The sequence below is a fragment of the Chelonia mydas genome, chromosome 7 (genome assembly GCF_015237465.2).
Source record: "Chelonia mydas isolate rCheMyd1 chromosome 7, rCheMyd1.pri.v2, whole genome shotgun sequence".
Classification (NCBI taxonomy): Eukaryota; Metazoa; Chordata; order Testudines; family Cheloniidae; genus Chelonia; species Chelonia mydas.
The window spans coordinates 96,547,500-96,569,131 of NC_057853.1; the positions used below are offsets into that span (position 1 = coordinate 96,547,500).

The 21,632-nt window shown below is 39.4% G+C and overlaps 1 protein-coding gene across 11 annotated transcripts in view; it reads right to left on the reverse strand.

Moving 5' to 3' along the window:
* Positions 1 to 21,632, reverse strand: part of JAKMIP3 (Janus kinase and microtubule interacting protein 3) — a 145,957-nt gene that overhangs the window by 54,851 nt on the left and 69,474 nt on the right. For all 11 annotated transcript variants that reach the window (XM_043551755.1, XM_043551757.1, XM_043551756.1 and 8 more), the window contains one exon: positions 9,049 to 9,546. In XM_043551755.1, coding sequence (XP_043407690.1) covers positions 9,049 to 9,546 — 498 coding nt within the window. The remainder of the gene's footprint in view (positions 1 to 9,048; positions 9,547 to 21,632) is intronic.

A 21,632-nucleotide genomic window follows, 5' to 3' on the forward strand; every position in this document is an offset into this window, starting at 1 on the left:
TTTTTTATTGCAGCATTCACAGATGAAGACAGGTGAATCCAAATGAGTCCAAAGTTTATGATTCCATGGATCACTGGTGTTAACATAAAAATGTCCCCCGTCACTTGGTAAGTAACCTGCCACACTTTGTAATAGGTTGGAACTCCCCTTTGGTAAATATTAACTGTGAAATTTATGAGATGAGAGACTCTTTGTTCCATTCGCTTTTATCATTTGCAGAAGTATGTAATATTTAAGCACCTATGGTATGAAATTACAGAGAGGTGTATTTCTGGTGCTTAAAGTTAAGTACACAGTGAAATGCTTTACTGGATCATGACCAGAATTAATTCCCATCCCCTCAGGGTTAAGTTGAGCCTCTGGAGATTCCCATTTCACATAATGCTGCTCCTTGGTTGATTAACTAGTGCTTACCCTGCAGCTCACAGTTTAAGACTTTTGAATTAGTCATACATTATTTATTAAATTTGAGGTTGCCATACAATATTTATTACTTAAAATTATATTTTATATTTTTCTGCAGGTCTAAAGTGAGACGTGATCATCTTCTATATTGTATCTACATATAATGAAAAAGGAAAATAACATCAATCTTTATTTGAAAAGAGAATATAGGAACAAAACAAAATTACCTTTTTAAAGCAAATTTTAGCTGCTTATGTATGGATCTATTTTCCATTCTGCAGCTAAGACTGCCATGATGCAATAGGATGTCTTCTGTGAGTAATTGTAAAGAGGAATAATTTGGCTTAAAATTAAAAAGTGTACATTTCAGCAATAAATAGCTTCAAAGGGTTTTTATTTAAAAAGGCTTACTCTCAATGCAAAATTATTGACTGGTCTTTGGGTAGAACCTATTCTCGACCATACTTACAAAAAACAGTATTTTTTCAAAGGGTGAAATAGTTGTTTGTTGGTGTGGTTTATCACACCGCATTTGTTAAAATTACTAAATAATGAATTGCACATAAACCAAGCAGCTTTTAACGTCCTGTCATGATTCCATTAACAATGCAGAACTGGATGTCTGCCATGTCCTTTACAAAAACATGTAGTCCCTAAATGTGCAACAAAATATTTGCACTGCAGAGAAGAGCAAAGCAATGTTTATGAATGATGGGCCAGATCCCCAGATGGTATATATCAATGGAGGTCAGAGAAGCCACTTATATGCTATTTGGGAAGAAGATCAGCAGGAACATTGTACAGATATCCAGCCTGAGACTTAGCTATGACTTGCCCAAAGCAAAATATGTTAGCTTACAAAATCAGTGCTAGTGTCACACAAGCCAGACAGTTGGAGGACTTCCCCAACTCAGCATCACTTAGAATAGCTAATTTGTAACACCAGGAACAGTCACAGGTACAATGGATTTTTGAATAGCTTTTTAAACTTTCCCATAACTTCTAAATGAGCTCCAGTGAATACACCCCTTCTTGCTATATGACAAATACTTATACATTGGAAACTAATTCACTGTGGAGATACAAGGGACAAGAGGGTACAACTGTAGCTGTAAGTGTCTTTTGAACCCAACTTGTTGTTGGAGGTGTGGGAGGGGTACAGTTAGAGAAGGGTGCATAGTAAATTCAAACTGGGTGGGAGGGCAAGGGCTCCCTCAAGTACCCTCCAGACCCCACCTCCATTCCTTTATAATGTCCTCCCCTCCCCCTTCCCCCACCCTCAGTGGATGCCCAAGGAGCCGGGGGGGGGGGGCGGATTCTTTGAACAAAAGTTCTGGTGCCTCTTCCTTCCCTCATGAGAGAGGGGAGTCTGTAGGAAAACAAAGAGAGGGAAGGGTGACCTGGATATCAGGTAGTCTTCCTGGGTTAGCCCTTTGGTCTTTGTTTGAAAGGGGTCTACCTCCAGCCCCTCTTCTTGGGGCATACTGCTTTGAGGCTAGGTCATGAAGCTTTGGGAGCAGTGAGGCCTAATGCTATCTCCCTCTCGGCCGGCCTGTCTCTGCTGTCTGAGGCGGGGCAAGCCTCTTCCTGCTCACCACCACTTGCTGCGCAGGTTTTCTCTTTGAAGCTCCAGTCAGAACAAACCTGGCAGTGCACCTCATTAGTACTGAACAAGCCCAGAGGAGCTTGTTAGTCTCCTCTCTGCCAGTATGAGTACATCTCCCTTCAAACAGAGTCATGCCTTTTACCATACACACATTTACACAGTTGTCACAGTTCAGGGCAACTGCAGCACCTATATTCCCCCTCAGTGGTCCAGCAAGGGCACGCACTCTCAGGCTTCCATCTCCCTAGCTGTTGCCTCTCTTGGGTGGAATGTGTGTTTCTCTCCCTTCTAATAAGGGTATTTCCAGGATGCACAGTTCCCTGCCCTCACCGTATTTCCCAGCACAGACAGGGTGCCCAAGGACATTTGTTTTCTCTTCAGAGACCATTAACAGTTATAATTGCTACAGTTATAAACTACCACACAGCTTTTCATACGCAAGCCTACTTTATTCTGAAGTTTAAAAAAAAAAGCATTACAGAAAAAACATATTGAAAACAAGCCTGAGACCGAATGCCTACATAGCAATTTCACAGCCCTGCAGCCCAAACCCCCATGAGCTAGGGTCAGGTGATTTGGGCCAGCTGCAGGTGTTGAATTGTAGTGTAGACATACCCATACACAAACACACACATTAAATATGTGTCAGTGGAGCATCCTATGATCCTGTCTGCTCCTTCCAACAGCTGGGGGCTGCTCTGGACTGTGGGACTGTTATCTGCTAGTTCTAAATTTTCTGAATATACTCAGTGCTAAATCAAACAGACATTTGGAGCAAGTGTAACTGGATAATCCAATAAGTGAAATATGGAATAATCTACTCTGTATGAGAGAGAAATGCCCATGATGACATGGATAGCCTAAGAGAATAAAATCAGTGATGACAGCCACACTGCACCATCTATTCACCCAAATGAGAGTGAGGAAAGTGTCACCAGACTGAAAAAGTAATTAGTTGCATAGCTAATAACTTATGGAAAGTCAAATCATAGAATCGTAGATGATTAGGGTTGGAAGAGACCTCAGGAGATCATCTAGTCCAACTCCCTGCCCAAAGCAGGACCAACCCCAACTAAATCATCCCAGCCAGGACTTTGTCAAGCCAGGCCTTAAAAACCTCTAAGGATGGAGATTCCATTACCTCCCTAGGTAACCCATTACAGTGCTTCACCACCCTCCTAGTGAAATAGTTTTTCTTAATATCCAACCTAGACCTCCCCTACTGAAATTTGAGATCATTGTTCCTTGTTCTGTCATCTGCCACCACTGAGAACAGCCTAGCTCCATCCCCTTCAGATAGTTGAAGGCTGCTATCAAATCCCCCCTCACTCTTTTCTTCTGCAGACTGACTAAGCCCAGTTCCCTCAGCCTCTCCTCATAAATCATATGCCCCACCCCCCCAATCATTTCCATTGTCCTCCGCTGGATTCTCTCTAATTTGTCCACATCCTTTCTGTAGTGGGGGGTCCAAATCTGGACACAATACTCCAGATGTGGTCTCACCAGTGCGGAATAGAGGGGAATAATCACTTCCGTTGGAGGAAGAAATGCTGAGAGAATATGGCATACAAATTTAGCATCACCCTTCATGACTTATGGGAATTCTATTCTTTCACTGATGAGTGCCTTTCAAGTTATACTTTCCCTGGAGTCTTGTTTTGACACACTGATCTATTTTAAATCACAATTTAGATGCTGAGAATTTAATGTGGCACACCGACTTCAGTGAGTGTTGTGACTGGTCAGTACTAAACAGGACCAGGCCTTTAAAAACAATTGCAAAATATTACCTAGGAATTGCATTAGAAAATAAATGTATATTTATTAATTGGTTAATTGAAATGATGCCTAAATATGATGCATGGCTTATTTCAATAAAGCAATATATGCCATCACAGCAAACCACCAATAGCTTCCTGCACCATAGACACCTTTCAGAACAAATGCATATTAGTTATAAAATCTTTAAGCTTATAGGCCCAGATCCTCAGCAGGTGTAAAGTGGCAAAGCTCCACTGAAATCTCTAGACCTGTGTTGATTTACAGCAATATCATAGAATCATAGAATATCAGGATTGGAAGGGACCCTCAGGAGGTCATCTAGTCCAACCCCCTGCTCAAAGCAGGACCAATCCCCAATTTTTGCCCCAGATCCCTAAATGGCCCCCTCAAGGATTGAACTCACAACCCTGGGTTTAACAAGCCAATACTCAAACCACTGAGCTATCCGTCCGTCCCCCCCCCGCCCCCAAGAAAGATCCAGCTCATAATATAGCATACAATGTCTCTGTTACTATTAACGTTATTTAATTTATGAAGTGAAAAACAAATTGTTTCATGATTTTTGGTATGCACAATTGATGCCTAAATGTATCTCTTATAGGATTATACAATTATACTGTTGTTTTTCTTTGCAACTGGTTTAATAAATGAAAACATTTATATACGGTTTTTGCAAGGCAGAGATCCTGTCTTGGAATTTCTAAATACTACAGATGACAATTTCCTAACTCAAAAAGTGTAGCATCAAACATGGGGGAATTCTGTATTTGACCTTGTCTTGACAGATAAAGAAGAACTGATTGGAGAACTAAAAATTAACGGTAACTTAGGTGCAAGTGATCATGACTTGACCACGTTTATATGTACAAACAGAATAAAGTCCAGACCAGTGGTACATACACTTAGCACTTTAAAAGGGACAGTTTTCTTTTAAAGCTGAAAATAATTGTGAGTCATATCAGCTAGGAGGCCAAATTTAATCAGAAACATGTGAATGATAATTGAGAATTGTTTTAAAACACTTTATTAGATGCCCAAAAAGCCACAATCAAAGAAGAAGGCTGACTTGATTTAAAAAAAAAAAAGACCGATGTTAGAGGGAAAGTGAAGGCAGCTATAAAAATTACACACACACACCCCCAAATGGAAGATACGAGAAGTTGATGGTAATTAATATTAATCAGAAGTTAGAAAGTGTGGCAAATTGATAAGGGAAGCAAAAGGCCAGATTCTATGGGCAGCAGAGTTAAGGACAATAAGGAGGAGTTGTTAAGTATATTAGGAACAAACAGAATCCTAACAATGCTATTAGATATGGTAGAATTATCAATGATGATACAGAAAAGGCAGAAGTGTTTAATAAATATTTCTGTTCTTCATTTGCAGAAAAATAGATATATTCATATCATATAATAACAGTCCACTAGTATCTCAGGAAGATGTTAACATATTTTTAAATAAGCAGATCTGGATAACTTGTATCCAAGAGTTTTAAAAATGCTGGATGAGGAGCTCTCTGGACCAGTAATGTTGATTTTTGATAAGTCTTGGAACACTAGGGAACTTCCAGAAGACAGAAAGAATGCTAGTGTTTTGTCAATATTTAAAATATGTAAATGGGATGACCATTGGTAATTGCAGGGCTGTCAGTTGGATGTTGATCCTGGACAAGATAATGGAGCAGCTGATAAGGAAGTAGATTAATAAAGAATTAAAGGAGAATAATGTAATTAATGCCAATCAACAGGGGTTTATGGAAAATAGATCTGGTTAAAGTGGCTTGATAACTTTTTTGATGAGATTACAATTTTGATTGATAATGGTAATACTGCTGATGTAGTATCCTTAGACTTTGGTAAAGCATTTGACTTGACCACACAGCATTCTGATTTTAAAAAATAGAAAGATATAGAATTAAAACAGCACACATTAAATGGATTAAAAGCTGGCTAACCGATAGGTCTCAAAATGTAATTATAACGGGGAATCATTATCAAACGAGTATGGTTTTTCTAGCAGGGTCTCACAGGGATTCGTTCTTTGTCCTACACTATTTAACATATTTATCAATGACTTGGAAGAAAACATAAAATCATCATTGATAAACTTTGCAGACAAGAAAAAAATTGGGAGAATGGTAAAGGATTAAGAGGATAGTCAGAGGTGAAAGTAAGCTGGTATGATCCAGTATGGCGTACTGGTAAGAAAGTGGCCACTGGTACACAGCTGACCGTATCAGCAGGGCCACTGATGGGGGAGGTGGAGGGAAAGGGCAGCTGTCCCAGGGCCTGGCAATTTAAAGGGCCCAGGGCTCCCGGCTGCTGCCACTACATCTGCAGCCGGAGCCCCGGGCCTTTTAAATCGCTGCTGAAGCCCTGGGCAGTGCAGCCCAGGTAGCGCTGAAGGGCTGGCTGGGGGATTTTGGCCCCAGCCCCGGCCCTTCCGCCCAAGGCCCCACCGCTTCCAGGGGCCCAGAGCCGCTCCCCCACCTTGCCCAGGACCCCAGCCGCTCTGCGTACCGGTAAGTCATTTAAGGTACTTTCACCCCTGAGGATAGGTCATTGCCGCAGACTGCTTGCATTTTAATCTGGCTAAATGTTAATATATACAGCAAGTATAGATCCTTGGGGGACCCTGTTATTTACCTCTCTCCATCATTTTTACTGCAAATATTTTCTACATTGACTGATAAAATGTTTCTAAATTTGTTACTTTCCCTCAAAAAAACCCCTCCTTTCCAGCTGACCACAAATGAGGAAACTGGCATGTGACATACACTGCTGAGGGGATCAGCAGAAGTACAAACATACAATCAGACATAGAGATGAAGGACACAAGATGAATTGGGATTTTGTTTCCTTTAGAGAGTTTTGAGGATTTGTTGTTGTGGAATCTGTATTTGGAGCACATGAAAGGTGCCCTTCTATCAATGGGGTAACCTAGATACATGACACAAAGAATAGCAGAGAAAGTAGACCTCATAGAAAAATCTCTGTTCCAGTATTGAGCAGGTACTTAAGGAATGACAATTCCATTCAAAGTCCCCTTAACATCTTATTACAAGCTTGTCAGGGCAAAGACTATGCCTTTTTTGTGCCTTATACAATGCTAAGAATATTGGTTCCAATGCAGCAAAACACTAGTTTTATGCTTAAATATAAGAATTGACTTCAATGGGACGAAAGTAGATGCTCAAATCTAACCCCGTGCTTGTTTGCTTTTCTGAATCGGGTTCATTATCAACATTATAGCAAATAAATAAAAATACAAGATTGATTCTGAGGACACACTGAGTACACCAAGTTAGGTGAAATGCATTAATTACAGGAAAATATTTGACTTTTCATTATATTTGATTTTCATTTCAAAGTTTCTAATTTTAAAAGACTGAAAAAATCCAATGAATCACCCATCTAAGACAGTTCTGGCCTATCCAACACACCTCAAAAGTGGTAAAGCATTTTAATACCCTTAGTCTCAGGCTTTCATTATCAATAATTCAATAGTCAATCAATACAACAGTCATTATTAAAAATGAGTTTTAGACATGTCACAATTCATTGAGATGGGCTCAGATGGCAAATCTGAGCTACCTGGCACATAAGTAGGTGTTTCAAAGGATCTTGGGTAATACAATACTAACCTAACATATGGGTATAGTGTTTAGTTACTTTACAATGACACAGACAATGCAAGAAACTTGGCACAAATTTGATAATGCATAACAAGCTACTTAAACTCTATGTTATACAAGATAGAAAAATGATCTGCTATTACAAAGTAACCATGTGTGTCTCTACTGACATGAAGAGATCCTCAGAAGGACTGACACTAAACTTACCCTTGTATTGAAACTACTCTGACTGTGCTTTATTTTTCAATCAAATTTGAAGTTTAGTGGGATAACTGCTAGTCCTTCAAAAGGAATAGGAAATCCTTATTTTTCTACCAAATCACCCATCAGCTATTAGCAATTTATAAATTCACAGTTATCTGTCTATAATTGCACTGGTCCTGTAGTTTCCCTTAGTTGTTAGCATTCTCTTTCCACAAACTCCTTTGGAGGTCAACTTACCTTCAACTCTGATTTTCTTCAGTGGAAGGTAACACATTTTGCAGCAGTATTAAACAGGTATTTTAGAGACGAATTTCCACAGTTTGAGAAGAGACATATTTTGCTACCTGGGATTAATATTTTACCCACTGAAATATTCTGAGCTTCTATACCATGAGTTGATCAACTGCAATTACTTTATTCCACCCGGTGCTAATCACATAATAAGGGGACTCAAAAGAGCTTTTCTGAGGAAAAGTGATTAAAAGAATCACAGAGTACAAAATAATTAATGCAAATGTGTTTGCTTCTGAAAACAATTGCATCTTTAACCTGCATTGTGTATATTGCATATGTCTACACAGTGTCTAGCAAAATGGGGTCCCCATCAATACTGGGGGCTCTAGAGGCTAAATGCTAATACTCATAATAATAATAACCTCTGCTCCATGCACAGAACTCCCATTCTTGTAAGTGGGAGTTTCAATAGAACCGAAATTTACTCAGGAGATAAGAGAACCACACTGTGGATAAGATTTGCAATGTGGATTGATGCAGGGAAATTTGCATAACACTTTCCCCTTTTCTTTTATGTACCTATTAACCATTCTGCAGGCACTGAGTAGTTAAATCTACACCAAACTGAAAGATAACAAGAGTGAATTTAGACAGATGGTATTAGGATTTCAGTTCATTTCTGTTCACAGCTTTGTGAAACTTACTGTTTCTAAGCCACCATATATTGCTCACCCGTGATATGGAGCAGCTTGCCTTCTGGAACAGAAATTGTAATTTAAACACATGATGCTGCAGCACAACAAGGAAAAGCTTTGAACTAAATTTCTGAGAGTTGAGAAACAATCATCTTGCAGGATTTCCCTGAGCCATCTTATTAACAGAATGTTTGTTCCAAGCATTTGACAAACGTTGTGCAGCACTCACCTTAGTGGCAGTAAGAATGCTGTAAACACGTGTTAAAAATGTAGCCTACGTATTTAGAAAACCTCATTTTAGACATTGTCATTGTGATGGGTAAACCTTAAAAAAAAAGTCAGAGATCCTGCTTGAATAAGCACCCAAAAGTTTGGATGCCCAATCATGTGCATCTGAACCATTACTCCAGCCCAGAGCTCTTTTTTAACAGCCAAAAAACCAAAAACAAACAAAAACCAAAACCATACGTATTTACATCAACACATACCAGTCTGCGAATTTCTCTTTCACACTCTCTCTTGATCCTGCTGATTTCCTCTTGGTGTAAGTGATACACACTCCTTATCTCTGCTGCTTTAATTTTGTCAGCTTGAATGACCAAAGTTAAGGCTTCCTCCACTTGTCTCTTAGCCCCCTTCAGTTCTGAAATTTCTTGCTGCATTTTTATTTTCTCAGATTCAAACCCTTTCTTGGCCTCCTCTTTTGCTTCTGTGAAAAGGACTGTTTTAACCTTATCAGGAGCCCCATCTCGCACAGCATTAAGAAGGCCCTGTAATCTCTGGTTTTCATTATCTTTAATCTTTATGACTCTAAGAAGCTCAGATTCATGCTGTCTCAAAAGTGCTTCTCGAACAGCCTGGAGCTCCTTCATTTTCTCTTCATGAAGTTTGGCCTTAAGTTCCGTTACTAACACTGTGTTTTTATGCTGTTCGTGCTCTTTGATCTGTTTAACTTCCTGGTTTTTCTCTCTTTCCAACTTGCTGATCTAAAAAGAGAATAAAAAAAGATACAGGTTTTTGCAAACAAAATAATTCATTTAGTGGGAATCTCTGTATTGTGGGGCAATATATAATGGGAGTTGTCATTTCATAATTTTGTAACAGAGTTCTATAATTGTTTATTAGCTCAAAACACAAACCTACTGCAGTGTGCTCTATCATACACAGAATTAGACTTTATCTGGTATTTGGTTCATATTTTATGATCCATCGCTCTATTATGTGGTGAATGTTCCTTTCTCCAATGATTCCAGATGAAAATCAGATCACTGAACTCAGGCACTTAACTCCTTTGCTGTCCAGAAGAAATATCCACTGGTTTACTATAGACTTCACTGCACCAAACACCTTTATGCAAGAAATAGCCTTAAAATGAGGGAGTACAATATATTTAGAATCGTTAGACACAAGCTGATTGTTCATAAAGCTAAACAAAATCTACACTACAATATTTTCCTGGGGAGGAAAAGGCTATTTCAAAATTTTAAGAAAATGTTTTATTTCAATGTCATAATCTTTGGTTAAAAATATAGCTGACCCTTTTAAGGCGTTTTAAGAGCTTATTGCAACCAAACCAAGTTTTGAAATTCAGACAGATGACTTAGTCAGTGGGACTCTCAGCTAATAATAGTCAATTCAATTTGCAACATAAACACTTCTTTGTGAACACTTCAAGTCAGTGCTGCATAGACCCATTATCTCATGCAGCTGATCAAGAAGCCCAGATAACTGTCACTGTCTGCTTTGTAATTCCTATATATTCAGCTAACACCATCATCACAATCAGTTGTGATAAGGAATATGACCCCTAAAAACATGACCAGTACTTTCTAATGGGGTTGGGCGTCACACTGAAAGTAAGCTCTGGCTAAAAACCTCATTCCTTTCATTCTTCCCCCCTTCTCTTAAGTTTCTGCTAATGTGCTATTGAGTTGTTTGTCTGAGTGTGTGCACATGCCTGCGTGCACACAGGCTACTGATGGGTGAACCTCATGGTTTAGAGGTTCAATTTGGATCAGGAATCTAAAAATTTGAATCTTATTTAAATTATCCAAACACCTTTAGTCTCCAAAATTGGGCTGGAAACATGCAAACAGCCTTTCTTGTATGATCTTGGCATTTTCACTACTGGTCCCAGCTGGAACCAAGAACAGAAAAACAAATATATACCTAAAAAATAGCCAATTTCTTTAAAAATTAAGTTAAATTTGGTTTCTGTTCAAGTTTTGGGTGAATATTTGGAATGGTTCTGATTCATGAACTCAACCTCCATAATCTTACCCTTGGTGAAAGTCAATGGAAGCTGCACAGTTAAAATTAACCACAAATCTTTGAAAGGGCATCCACTATTTTACAAGGATATGAAAACTCCAGGTTGCTGACTACTTTTGCTCATTTAAAATTTTTGACAGGTGTGACTTAAGCTGGTTGGAAAACACTTTTTTTTTCTTTTTTCTTTTACTTTTTGTCAAAAACCTGAAAACTGAAGAGTTGGGATGGAAACTGAAAGTTTCCATCAGGAAAATCTAAATGAAACACGTTATTTCAGGTCAGGTTGACCCAAGTCAAAATATTTCAGTATGTGAAACTGAATCAAAACATTTCAATTTGGGTCAGTTTGACATTAAACTGTGTTCACCTGCACTGCAGAGGTGCCTCATGAGAGTTTTAGCTCATGCCCCTTGTGATGAAACTGGGGCTACGTCTGTACAATTTATGCATTCTGATTGAGATTATGAAGTTGTATTATGAAAATCTGCTGTGTTATGAGTGCCTATATGTATGTGGGTCCACTACTGCTGACAAATTCTGTAGCGTGTATGCCCCAGACAGATTCAACGGAAGGTGCTTGAGACTTATTGAACATATTCAGGTTCACACATCTTGGACAATGGATGACTTGCATCCTTAGAAAAAACAGTTTAGCTGATTCCCCTGAGGGAGTGGAGAAGGTAGAAGCAGTGGAAAGTTACCAGGAGGAGAACAAAAGACACCCGGTAACCAGGATAGGTTTAAAATAAAGAAACACACTGGGATAGGGGGACAAACAAAGAGGAAGCCTGGGTCAGGAGAAAACAAAGTCACAGAAGCTGGGAAGGGGCTCCAGGAGGGAGAGAGACCAGCTAGCATGCAACAGCCTGCATGAGGAGGGGACATCTTGCCCGCCTGCCTGCCTTCCCAGACCCTGATAGTTCACCCAAGGGCTCCCAGGAAAAGGGAGAGATAGAAAGTAAAAGACATTGAGGTTTCAGATGTTTATTGTTTTGTATGATCTGTACTCTCCTGTGCTTTACACAATAAAGTAATGAAGAGCATAAAGGGGTTAGACTCTAAGCAAAGCGTTTCTCTTTATGTTACCTGTTTCACAACTGCTGTGTGTCCTTGACAGAGTTAAAACTAAACCAGAAGTTTCACACTTTTGTGGTAAATTTCTGGGAAAGGGGTGTGTTTAAGTAACTGAGGTATCTCATAGGTCAGTATTGGTCCTGGACCTAGGGCAGGTGGGCTGAGGAGCCCCATTTCATAGAAGGAAGAGCAAACTGGGATTCAGTGCCTAGGAAATGTGCCAGAGAGGCCAATGGAAAGAAGCAGGGCTGAAGCCTGTTGAGGTTCTAGAAGCTTAACACACCTCAGGGGATCCTTAGCCCAGAGGCTTGGATTCCCCTTACAGCAGCCCTAGTGGGTGACCGGGAGGGGAGGGGGGGAGTGCTCTCCAGGATCTTGGGCTCCCTATTCTCCTCTATGGACTGTGCTTCTTGGCTGGTCAACATCCCCCATTATATACCACAGCCTCTAGCTGACTTGTCACAGTGCATCATGGGAGTTATATGGCTGTGGTGCATCATGTGAGATGTAGTATGAGTGGGGAGCCAGGCCTATAGCGGAGAACAGACACATGAGACATGTGAACTACAAATCCCATTACACTCTCCCAGAAGCTTAAGAGAATAGGTTTAATGTTGAACAGACCTGAAGCAAAACATTAATTCAGAAATGTCAAAACATGCCAACATTCCTGAACTGAAAAGTTTGTGGGTTTGGCCAAAAATATGCAGCGAAAAACTGAAAACTTTTTGGGTTTTGGGTGTTTGGTTTTTCATCAAAAAGTCTAAATTTTCTCAGAAAGCAAACACTTTTAGCAAAAAAAAGAAATGCATTTTATCAAAAATCCAATATTCTGTCAAAAACAATTTTCATGGACATTTTCAAATATCATTAGTGTGTGTGGGTCGGGGGAGACTAAACTTGGTGTTGCAGTGAAATTCAAACTTAATATAATTAAAATACTATCTAAATTTCCTTCATGGTTTGGATACAGTATTTTTCACCTCCAGTCCTAACATGTTGTGTAGTCTTGTAATGGACTACTGAACAGCTCAGTATCCATTTGAGATTTAGCTCCCTTTCACTAGTTGCTGACTGTGACAGACTGACAGTATCCTGCTATATCCTGAACAAACCTTATTGAATTAAGAATAAACTTAATTCTATAAAGTTAAACCATGTTGAATTGGGTTTGGTGCCTCTGGGGTCCATTGCACTTAAAATGTAATTCTTTGTGTGTAATTGTAGGGTTGTATGTAACTTTTCTAGGGACTTCACTAATGTAAATGTTAGGAACTTCAATGGACTTTTTAGGGACAATGCATGAAAAGGAAATACCTTGGGAGTGAGGGAAATGCAAATGACCCCTTTGAATCCACCCTTTTGAACCTATGCCCTGGAGCATAAAAACCTGTTGTCTATTAATTACCTGCTCCTAGAAACTCCAGATCAAAGACCCCTGAACTGTATAAAGGATGGACTAAACATGTTATGAGTGTGCTTGTTCTAAGCCAAAGCTGTGATGAACTTGTGACCACAAAGAAAAGCCCATGGGTGGGTGCTGAAGGACTGGTCCTGCCGGAGCCCACGTTAGAGTTGGGATGCTGTCTGGTAAGTTTCGTAGCATGTATGTTAGTTCTTTTATTCATTGTTTTAAATATGTTTTGTCTTTAGTGCTTTTACCTTAAGATGAAGTAGCCTTGCATAAGAAGTTCTGTGTGGATAACTTATACCTGTTGACAATCACTCTGTTAGGGCTTGTCTACACTACCACGTTTGTCGGTATAACTTATGTCACTCTGGGGTGTGAAAAAACCCTGAGTGACATAAATTACACCAACAGAAGCGCCAGTGTAGACAGCACTATGTCGGCAGGAGAGCTTCTCCCGCCTACATAGCTACCGCCGCTCATGGAAGTGGTTTGACAAGTCACTGAGCGAGCCTTCTCCCATCAGCATAGAGTGGCTACATGAGAGATCTTACAGCAGTGCAGCTGCATTGATACAGCTGTGCTGATGTAAACTCGCTAGTGTAGACAAGCCCCCTGTTTCTGAAGAGGAAGCAAGCAGGTGTGCTGGGCAGCCTCTCTCTGCTGGGAACAACACACTGAAGGCAAGGAACTGTACAGCCTGGAAATACCCCAGTCAAAAAGGAGTGAGGCCTAGGTCTCTACTCAAGAAAGGCAACAGCTGGGGAGCTGAAAGCCTGGGAGAGCGTGCCCTTGCTGGACCACTTAGAGGAAACACAGGGGCAGTTGCCCTGAACTGTGACACAGACATGTTAGCATTTGTTAAACACTTTAAATAATAGGATTTGTAGAAGAGCAAAGTATTATTATCATCCTCTATATTGTGATGCTTTTACAAGGAGAAAGATCCCAAGAAAAACAACATGAACTTCTTGCACTGTGAATTTCTCCACAACTATTCTAATGATTTTTTCGTTTTTCAGCTGTGATGTCAGTGGGTATAAAAAAGAACAAATAAGAGGAAATGTCATAATCATATCTTAATTCCTTAGAAAATGCATTCCAACCAGTATTGAGAAAGGAATGCCCTTTTTCAAACTTGCTGCTACAGAACAGAAATGATATCTGATACACATTATGATGTTAAAGATTTGCTGAGGTCTTCGTGCTAATTCAAAATTTTAAAGAGCAATATTTCATCCTTAGAAGTATGAAAAGGAACTGTAAAAGCTCACACATAGTCTCTCTTTGAATTCCACTCCCCTCAGCCTACTAAAATATGGTAAACTGATGCAGATTGTATGTGACAAACTGCTGATAAAAGGGAAAACTATATATTTACTCTAAGAGTGCAATTTTCCCTACCTGTTGTTAAAATGTTAATGCCCTGTTATTAAAAAGTTTGCAGGGATACTGACTTAACCTCTGTTATGAGTAGAAATGGACAAACTGCATTACATGAAATAACAAATCTGATTGCTTCCCAGGTGCCAGTGATCAAACTGAACAAAGAGTTATGGCATACCACATATCTGCAAGCACAGTGATCTGAATCAACAACTTTCCCAACTATCAGCAGTAAGAAATGCAGACATGGCATAAACTTCTGCAACCTCACTTCTCCATTTCAAGCACAGTCTTTCCACCCAGACCATGACCCAACCAATTTTGAGGTTAACCAAAAAAAAAAAAAAAAAAAAAGATTGTTATCTTTTGTCCCTGCTGTTTTCAAGATAGCATATCACTGCATTTCTGGTTTCTAGGCGGAAGAGCTGGAGATTGCACAAGAAAGCGTATTCCAACCAGATTTCTAGCCCAGTTTCGTAGCCCAAAAAGATAATATTCAGATAGCAGCCCAAACTGATGAGTGTTTACCTTGCACCTTTGCAGACTTGCTGAGTTCAATCCTATTTTACTGAAGGTCACAAGAGAGTGATTGGAAGAGGGCTACAGTTTTGTAGTCATTTTTGTTAAAACCAGTAACCAGACATGCTTCAGGGTAAAAAATAATGGTTGTGAGTAATATGTAACATAGAATCATAGAATATCAGGGTTGGAAGGGACCTCAGGAGGTCATCTAGTCCAACCCCCTGCTCAAAGCAGGACCAATCCCCAACTAAATCATCCCAGCCAGGGCTTTGTCAAGCCTGACCTTAAAAATATCTAAGGAAGGAGATTCCACCACCTCCTAGGTAACGCACTTCAGTGTTTCACCACCCTCCTAGTGAAAAAGTTTTTCCTAATATCCAACCTAAACCTCCCCCACTGCAACTTGAGACCATTACTCCTCGTTCTGTCATCAGCTACCACTGAGAACAGTCTAGATCCATCCTCTTTGGAACCCCCTTTCAGGTAGTTGAAAGCAGCTATCAAATCCCCCCTCATTCTTCTCTTCCGCAGACTAAACAATTCCAGTTCCCTCAGCCTCTCCTCATAAGTCATGTGTTCCAGTCCGCTAATCATTTTTATTGCCCTTTGCTGGACTCCTTCCAATTTTTCCACATCCTTCTTGTAGTGTGGGGCCCAAAACTGGACACAGTACTCCAGATGAGGCCTCACTAATGTCGAATAGAGAGGAACGATCACATCCCTCGATCTGCTGGAAATGCCCCTACTTATACATCCCAAAATGCCATTGGCCTTCTTGGCAACAAGGGCACACTGTTGACTCATATCCAGCTTCTCATCCACTGTAACCCCTAGGTCCTTTTCTGCAGAACTGCTAGTGAGCCATTCGGTCCCTAGTCTGTAGCGGTGCATGGGATTCTTCTGTCCTAAGTGCAGGACTCTGCCCTTGTCCTTGTTGAACCTCATCAGATTTCTTTTGGCCCAATCCTCCAATTTGTCTAGGGCCCTCTGTATCCTATCCTTACCCTCCAGCGTATCTACAACTCCTCCCAGTTTAGTGTCATCTGCAAACTTGCTGAGGGTGCAATCCACACCATCCTCCAGATCATTTATGAAGATATTGAACAAAACCGGCCCCAGGACCGACCCTTGGGGCACTCTACTTGATACCGGCTGTCAACTAGACATGGAGCCATTGATCACTACCCGTTGAGCCCAACAATCTAGCCAACTTTTTATCCACCTTATAGTCCATTCATCCAGCCCATACTTCTTTAACTTGCTGACAAGAATACTGTAGGAGACCGTGTCAAAAGCTTTGCTAAAGTCAAGGAACAACACATCCACTGCTTTCCCCTCATCCACAGAGCCAGTTATCTCGTCATAGAAGGCAATTAGATTAGTCAGGCATGACTTGCCCTTGGTGAATCCATGCTGACTGTTCCTGATCACTTTTCTCTCCTCTAAGTGCTTCAGAATTGATTCCTTGAGGACCTGCTCCATGATTTTTCCAGGGACTGAGGTGAGGCTGACTGGCCTGTAGTTCCCAGGATCCTCCTTCTTCCCTTTTTTAAAGATGGGCACTACATTAGCCTTTTTCCAGTCGTCCGGGTCTTCCCCCGATCGCCATGAGTTTTCAAAGATAATGGCCAATGGCTCTGCAATCACATCCGCCAACTCCTTTAGCACTTAATACTCCTTTAACAGATAATACCCACAAGAGTGAGGCATCACTCCAGAGTTTATCATCATCATTTTAAAATTTCCCAGCTTAGAGTTTGAAAATAATTTTCATATAGGACTTTTTAAGCTCTGTCTAAAATTACATAAGATCAGGAAACAGACTTGCTGTTATCAACTTAGTAACTAAGGGGCCAGGGAGCATCCCAGAATCTTTAGTGTTAGCAGTTCCCTAGCAAACAAATGAGAGTCTTCTCTTGCAAAGAGTTGCTAAGGAAGAAAGGAGGTCCCTGAAGGATTCCTATCACAGTAGTAATGAGGCTTAGTTTAAGAGATCTCAACGGATTGTAGCCCAGTGTGCAAACACAGAATATTAGATGGTTTCTGCACTGAAAACCTTACAGTCTCAATATGAAAAACCATCGAAATCTATTGAAAGACTCCCATTACCTTACATGGGGTTTGAATCAGGCCCTGAATGGGCAAGACAAACAGTGATAGACAAACACACAAGCAAAGTGTTGGGTCTCTCCTTGCAAATATAAAGAAATAGTACATATTATTTATTAATTATTATAGCTTTGAGGAACAGGGATCAGAATATTTTTACAGCAATTATTAATTCAAGTCTCTGCATCATTTTTTTTCCCATAGGTAGAAATAGAGGAAAGAACCCCAGAAGAAAATGACTAAAACAATCACAATAATAAAAATAAGAGATTACTCTATTAACCTGCCTTTGGGGGCAATTTAATGATTAATACTAATGATTAAGTTAATACAACAAAGTGCCAACAGAATTAGAACTGTACTGGTAATAATTATCCATTAATTGTCAACTACTGCCCTTGATTTCCATACATTAATAAATGCTACATTACAATACAATTTTAGAGAAGTAGACTATATGTAAATAACATGAATTTGTTATGATCCATTAAACTGTTACATGATTCACACTCCACTGAATGCAAAAGTTTAATGACAAGGCATTAAAAATGAAGTATTATCAATTATTTGTATTAATAAATGATTATTATATGAGCATGTACATTATGTCTCATTATCTGGACAAAAAAATATAAGGCTGGTGACCAAACAGCACACTGTGGGTAAAATATTAATTAACTAAAAGCTAAGGTTTTTAAAATGTTAACAATCCATTTAGAAAATAGTAAAAATAAAACTGTTTGTGGCTTGTATTTTTTCTGTAGTGCTTCTGGTAGGCATAGTGCAGGCTGTAATAAAAAGCTTGTGAAATCAGTTTATAGTAATTTGAATCGACAGCAGGCTACCCTTAACAGATCCCCATAAACAACACTCTGAAATTACCATTACTGCTTTTAAATATTGCCTCAGTACTAATCTGCAAATAAAATGGATTCAACATTTGTTTACCTAACCTTAGTGTCTTACTTTGGTCAAATTATCCTCCAAGAATGTTCAGTTAGCTTGTTCTGAAACATACAGAGCAAGCTACCTGCATATAAATTAACAAAAGACAACAAATTGTAGAGAAGCAATTTCATACCTTAAATGAGCACTTCTTGGCACATCTAGTTGTAGAGCAAAAAACAGAAGAGGCTAGTCTCAGTTTAGGCCTGGCCTACACACAGAAATTTCTTGGATTTAACTAAATTGGTTTAATATCACACCTTTAGTTAAAACAATGCAACATCTCTATACAGACAAACCCTTAGGCCTAGGTAACACACAAAAGTTAGTTTCAGAATTAAAGTGGGTGGTGGTTAAAAAATAAATGAAGATGCTTGTCAAAGAAACGCTAAAGTCTAAAGTAAGGCAATTAAAAAGCTTAGATTCAGCACAGAGAATATTTAAAGATTATATGTTATCAAATGAGAAAGAAACACATTTGAAAAGTATTTTTGAGTCTGTGAAGAAAGTATTAAAAAGTCATCTGGGTCAGATATCTATATTTTTTCAGTAGATAAATGCTTCCATGTTGAGAATTACCAGTGCGTTAGGCAAACCCTTTGCTATATCTAAGATCAAAGAACAAATCCCAGGGCCTCTCTCACATAAGTATTTCCACTGGAAGCTACCAGGATTTGGCTGTAAAGGCATTTTACACTGCTGCTTAGTATGGGCTGGATCCAAAACCCACTAAGGCTAATGGGAAGACTCTTGTTGACTTCAGTGGGCTTTGAATCAGGCTCTGCATGCACCAGCTTCAATTGGTTTTCCCTACACCTACATACCTCCTTTCCTCAGAACTGTCATTAGCTTGGGTGAAACAGTAACTGAACAAGGTCAAGCATATTGAGTCTGGATCACTGAAGAAGCACTATGTTTACAATGTAGGGACCTCATGCAACAAAGCACTTAAATCCATGCTTGGACCTAGAAAGGGAAACTGCTATTACTCTACAGCATTAGAAAACACTATCAGAGTTAGCAAGCAACGAAGCTTGTTGGATTAAAAAGTTTGGATTAAAAACTGTTGAATACTAACTAATGAGCAAATGCAGTGTTAAGACAACTATGCTAAGGGGATTCTCATCAGTTCCATAGGGCTGGTTTAGCTCCATTCTAGCAGCACAAAGGGACCTCAGCAGAGGACAAGCTGTATATCTGAATTTCCTACCATATACTATTTTTATTTTTTGTCAGCCTTTTAATCTTACTTTGTAATTAATCTTACTTTGACATATTTGTTAACTACAGAATGAATCATAGTATTTGGTCCACCAGCAGCACTTAAGAAAATTGCTGGAATAAAATAAGGTACCTAGAATAATCAGCTTGTTACTTCACTGTGCCCCTTCCCCCCTGCCCACTCCTCATACGAAACTAATTATAAAATATTTTTAGTTAAATATATATAAAGAAGGTACAATTCATTGTAAATAATAACGGAGCCCAATTTATGGTGGTTGTGTTTATTCAGCTATAAATTACAATTAATTATCTAAAAAGTAAAGGTTTCAGAGTAACAGCCGTGTTAGTCTGTATTTGCAAAAAGAAAAGGAGTACTTGTGGCACCTTAGAGACTAACCAATTTATTTGAGCATGAGCTTGCGTGAAGTGAGCTGTAGCTCACGAACGCTTATGCTCAAATAAATTGGTTAGTCTCTAAGGTGCCACAAGTACTCCTTTTCTTTTTGCTAAAAAGTAAAGAGATTTTCTCAACTACTGCATAGGTACTAATTGTGCCATTTAAAATCGGGGATTTTGGTTTACTGCAACCTGAAAACAGTGCAAGTTATTAGTAGTTTGTCATTAATCCAGCCTATAATCAATTGTGTCTTCTGTCAGAGGAACTCAAGGAGAAAGAAAAGTGTCAATCCTCTCAAGGCACTGTGTTGCATTGTTGATGTGTTCATTTATATTATAAGCAGTCTGCTTACTAAAGAGTGTAGCTACAATACTGGATACTTGCACACATTTCTTGGGTAATTAAAAGCAAAATGCCCATAAATCCAGGGGATAGCCACACATCTAATGTAGCAGGATGTATCTTAGATACAGTTTATTAATATCTAATGTTGCCTACATGGCACTGCAGACTATGGGGGTATGAGCAGCAGCATGGACTAAAGCGTTGCTCTGCAACTGCCCTGTGTAGACTCTTTTTTCTATTATCTCAAATGCAAACTAAAATGTATCTAGTTACTGTTAACATCAATGGGACGATGTTAAAACTAACTAGGTACCTTTTAGCTTGCGCTAGCAGAATCTAAATAGGAGAGTTACAGCACAACACTATAGTGCACGCCGCAACTGTCCCCCTTCCCTCCCGCCCCCAGTCGACATTGCAGAGCCATGTAGACAAGCCCTCCATTAAATAATAGGCCAGATTCTCTAGAGTTCCAGAAACACACACTGCTCAGGGTGGGGTGTCAAGGTGGCATAAACCACTATACTGATCCTAGTGTTGCTTTCTGCATTTCTTCCACTAGATGTTGTGTTAGAAAAGTCTGAGGGCTACTATGAATTCTGATGGTGGGTAATGACCACTAGGAGCCAAAAAACAAAGCGTAAGGTTGGTGTAGCATAGAGGTATCCTGACTGTGCCCCCTTCTACTAGAAAGGATGAGTATTATAGGGATAAACCATAACTAGGAAAAATGTAAGTTCTAGGAACAAATGTTTCTAAAGTGTCTACATTAGCATGTTTAATAATCATGTTAATTAACACATGTTAAATGGAAGTATATTAATACATGTTATAAAATGACCAAAAGCTCTCATCTAGAGCAGTTCATATATTGTGCATGTGTTTCATTTGTAGAATGTTTTCCTCTTGTCTATGTGTACTTTCAGGGAGTTAAATGTAAGCCCCATTTTGCCAAATGCCTACACATAAAAGAATTTGTATTGCAACAACCACATATGTCAAGCTGCCACCTTAGCCTCTTTAAATCCCTCAAAACTTATTTCTGCTGCAATACCTACAAATCTAACCTGTCTGGCATTAGTTAGATAAGTGGTTATCTTATCCTCCTAATCCATTCTGACTCTGTTGCCTTCATCCTCCACCTGTTGCTGAGTCCCGTCTGACTTGCAGATTGCGAGAGCTCTGGGGCAGGGACTTCTTTGTTATTTGTTGATACACTGCCTACCACAACAGAGCCCTGATATATGACTGGGGCTACCAACCACTACCGTAATACAAATAATAATGATATTGTATCTGTATTGGATATTTACGGCACCTTCTTCCAGCCATGCCCTTGTTGAGTTTTACAGCACTGCATACAAACAGAGAAATTAAATAAAAACATTCCCAGA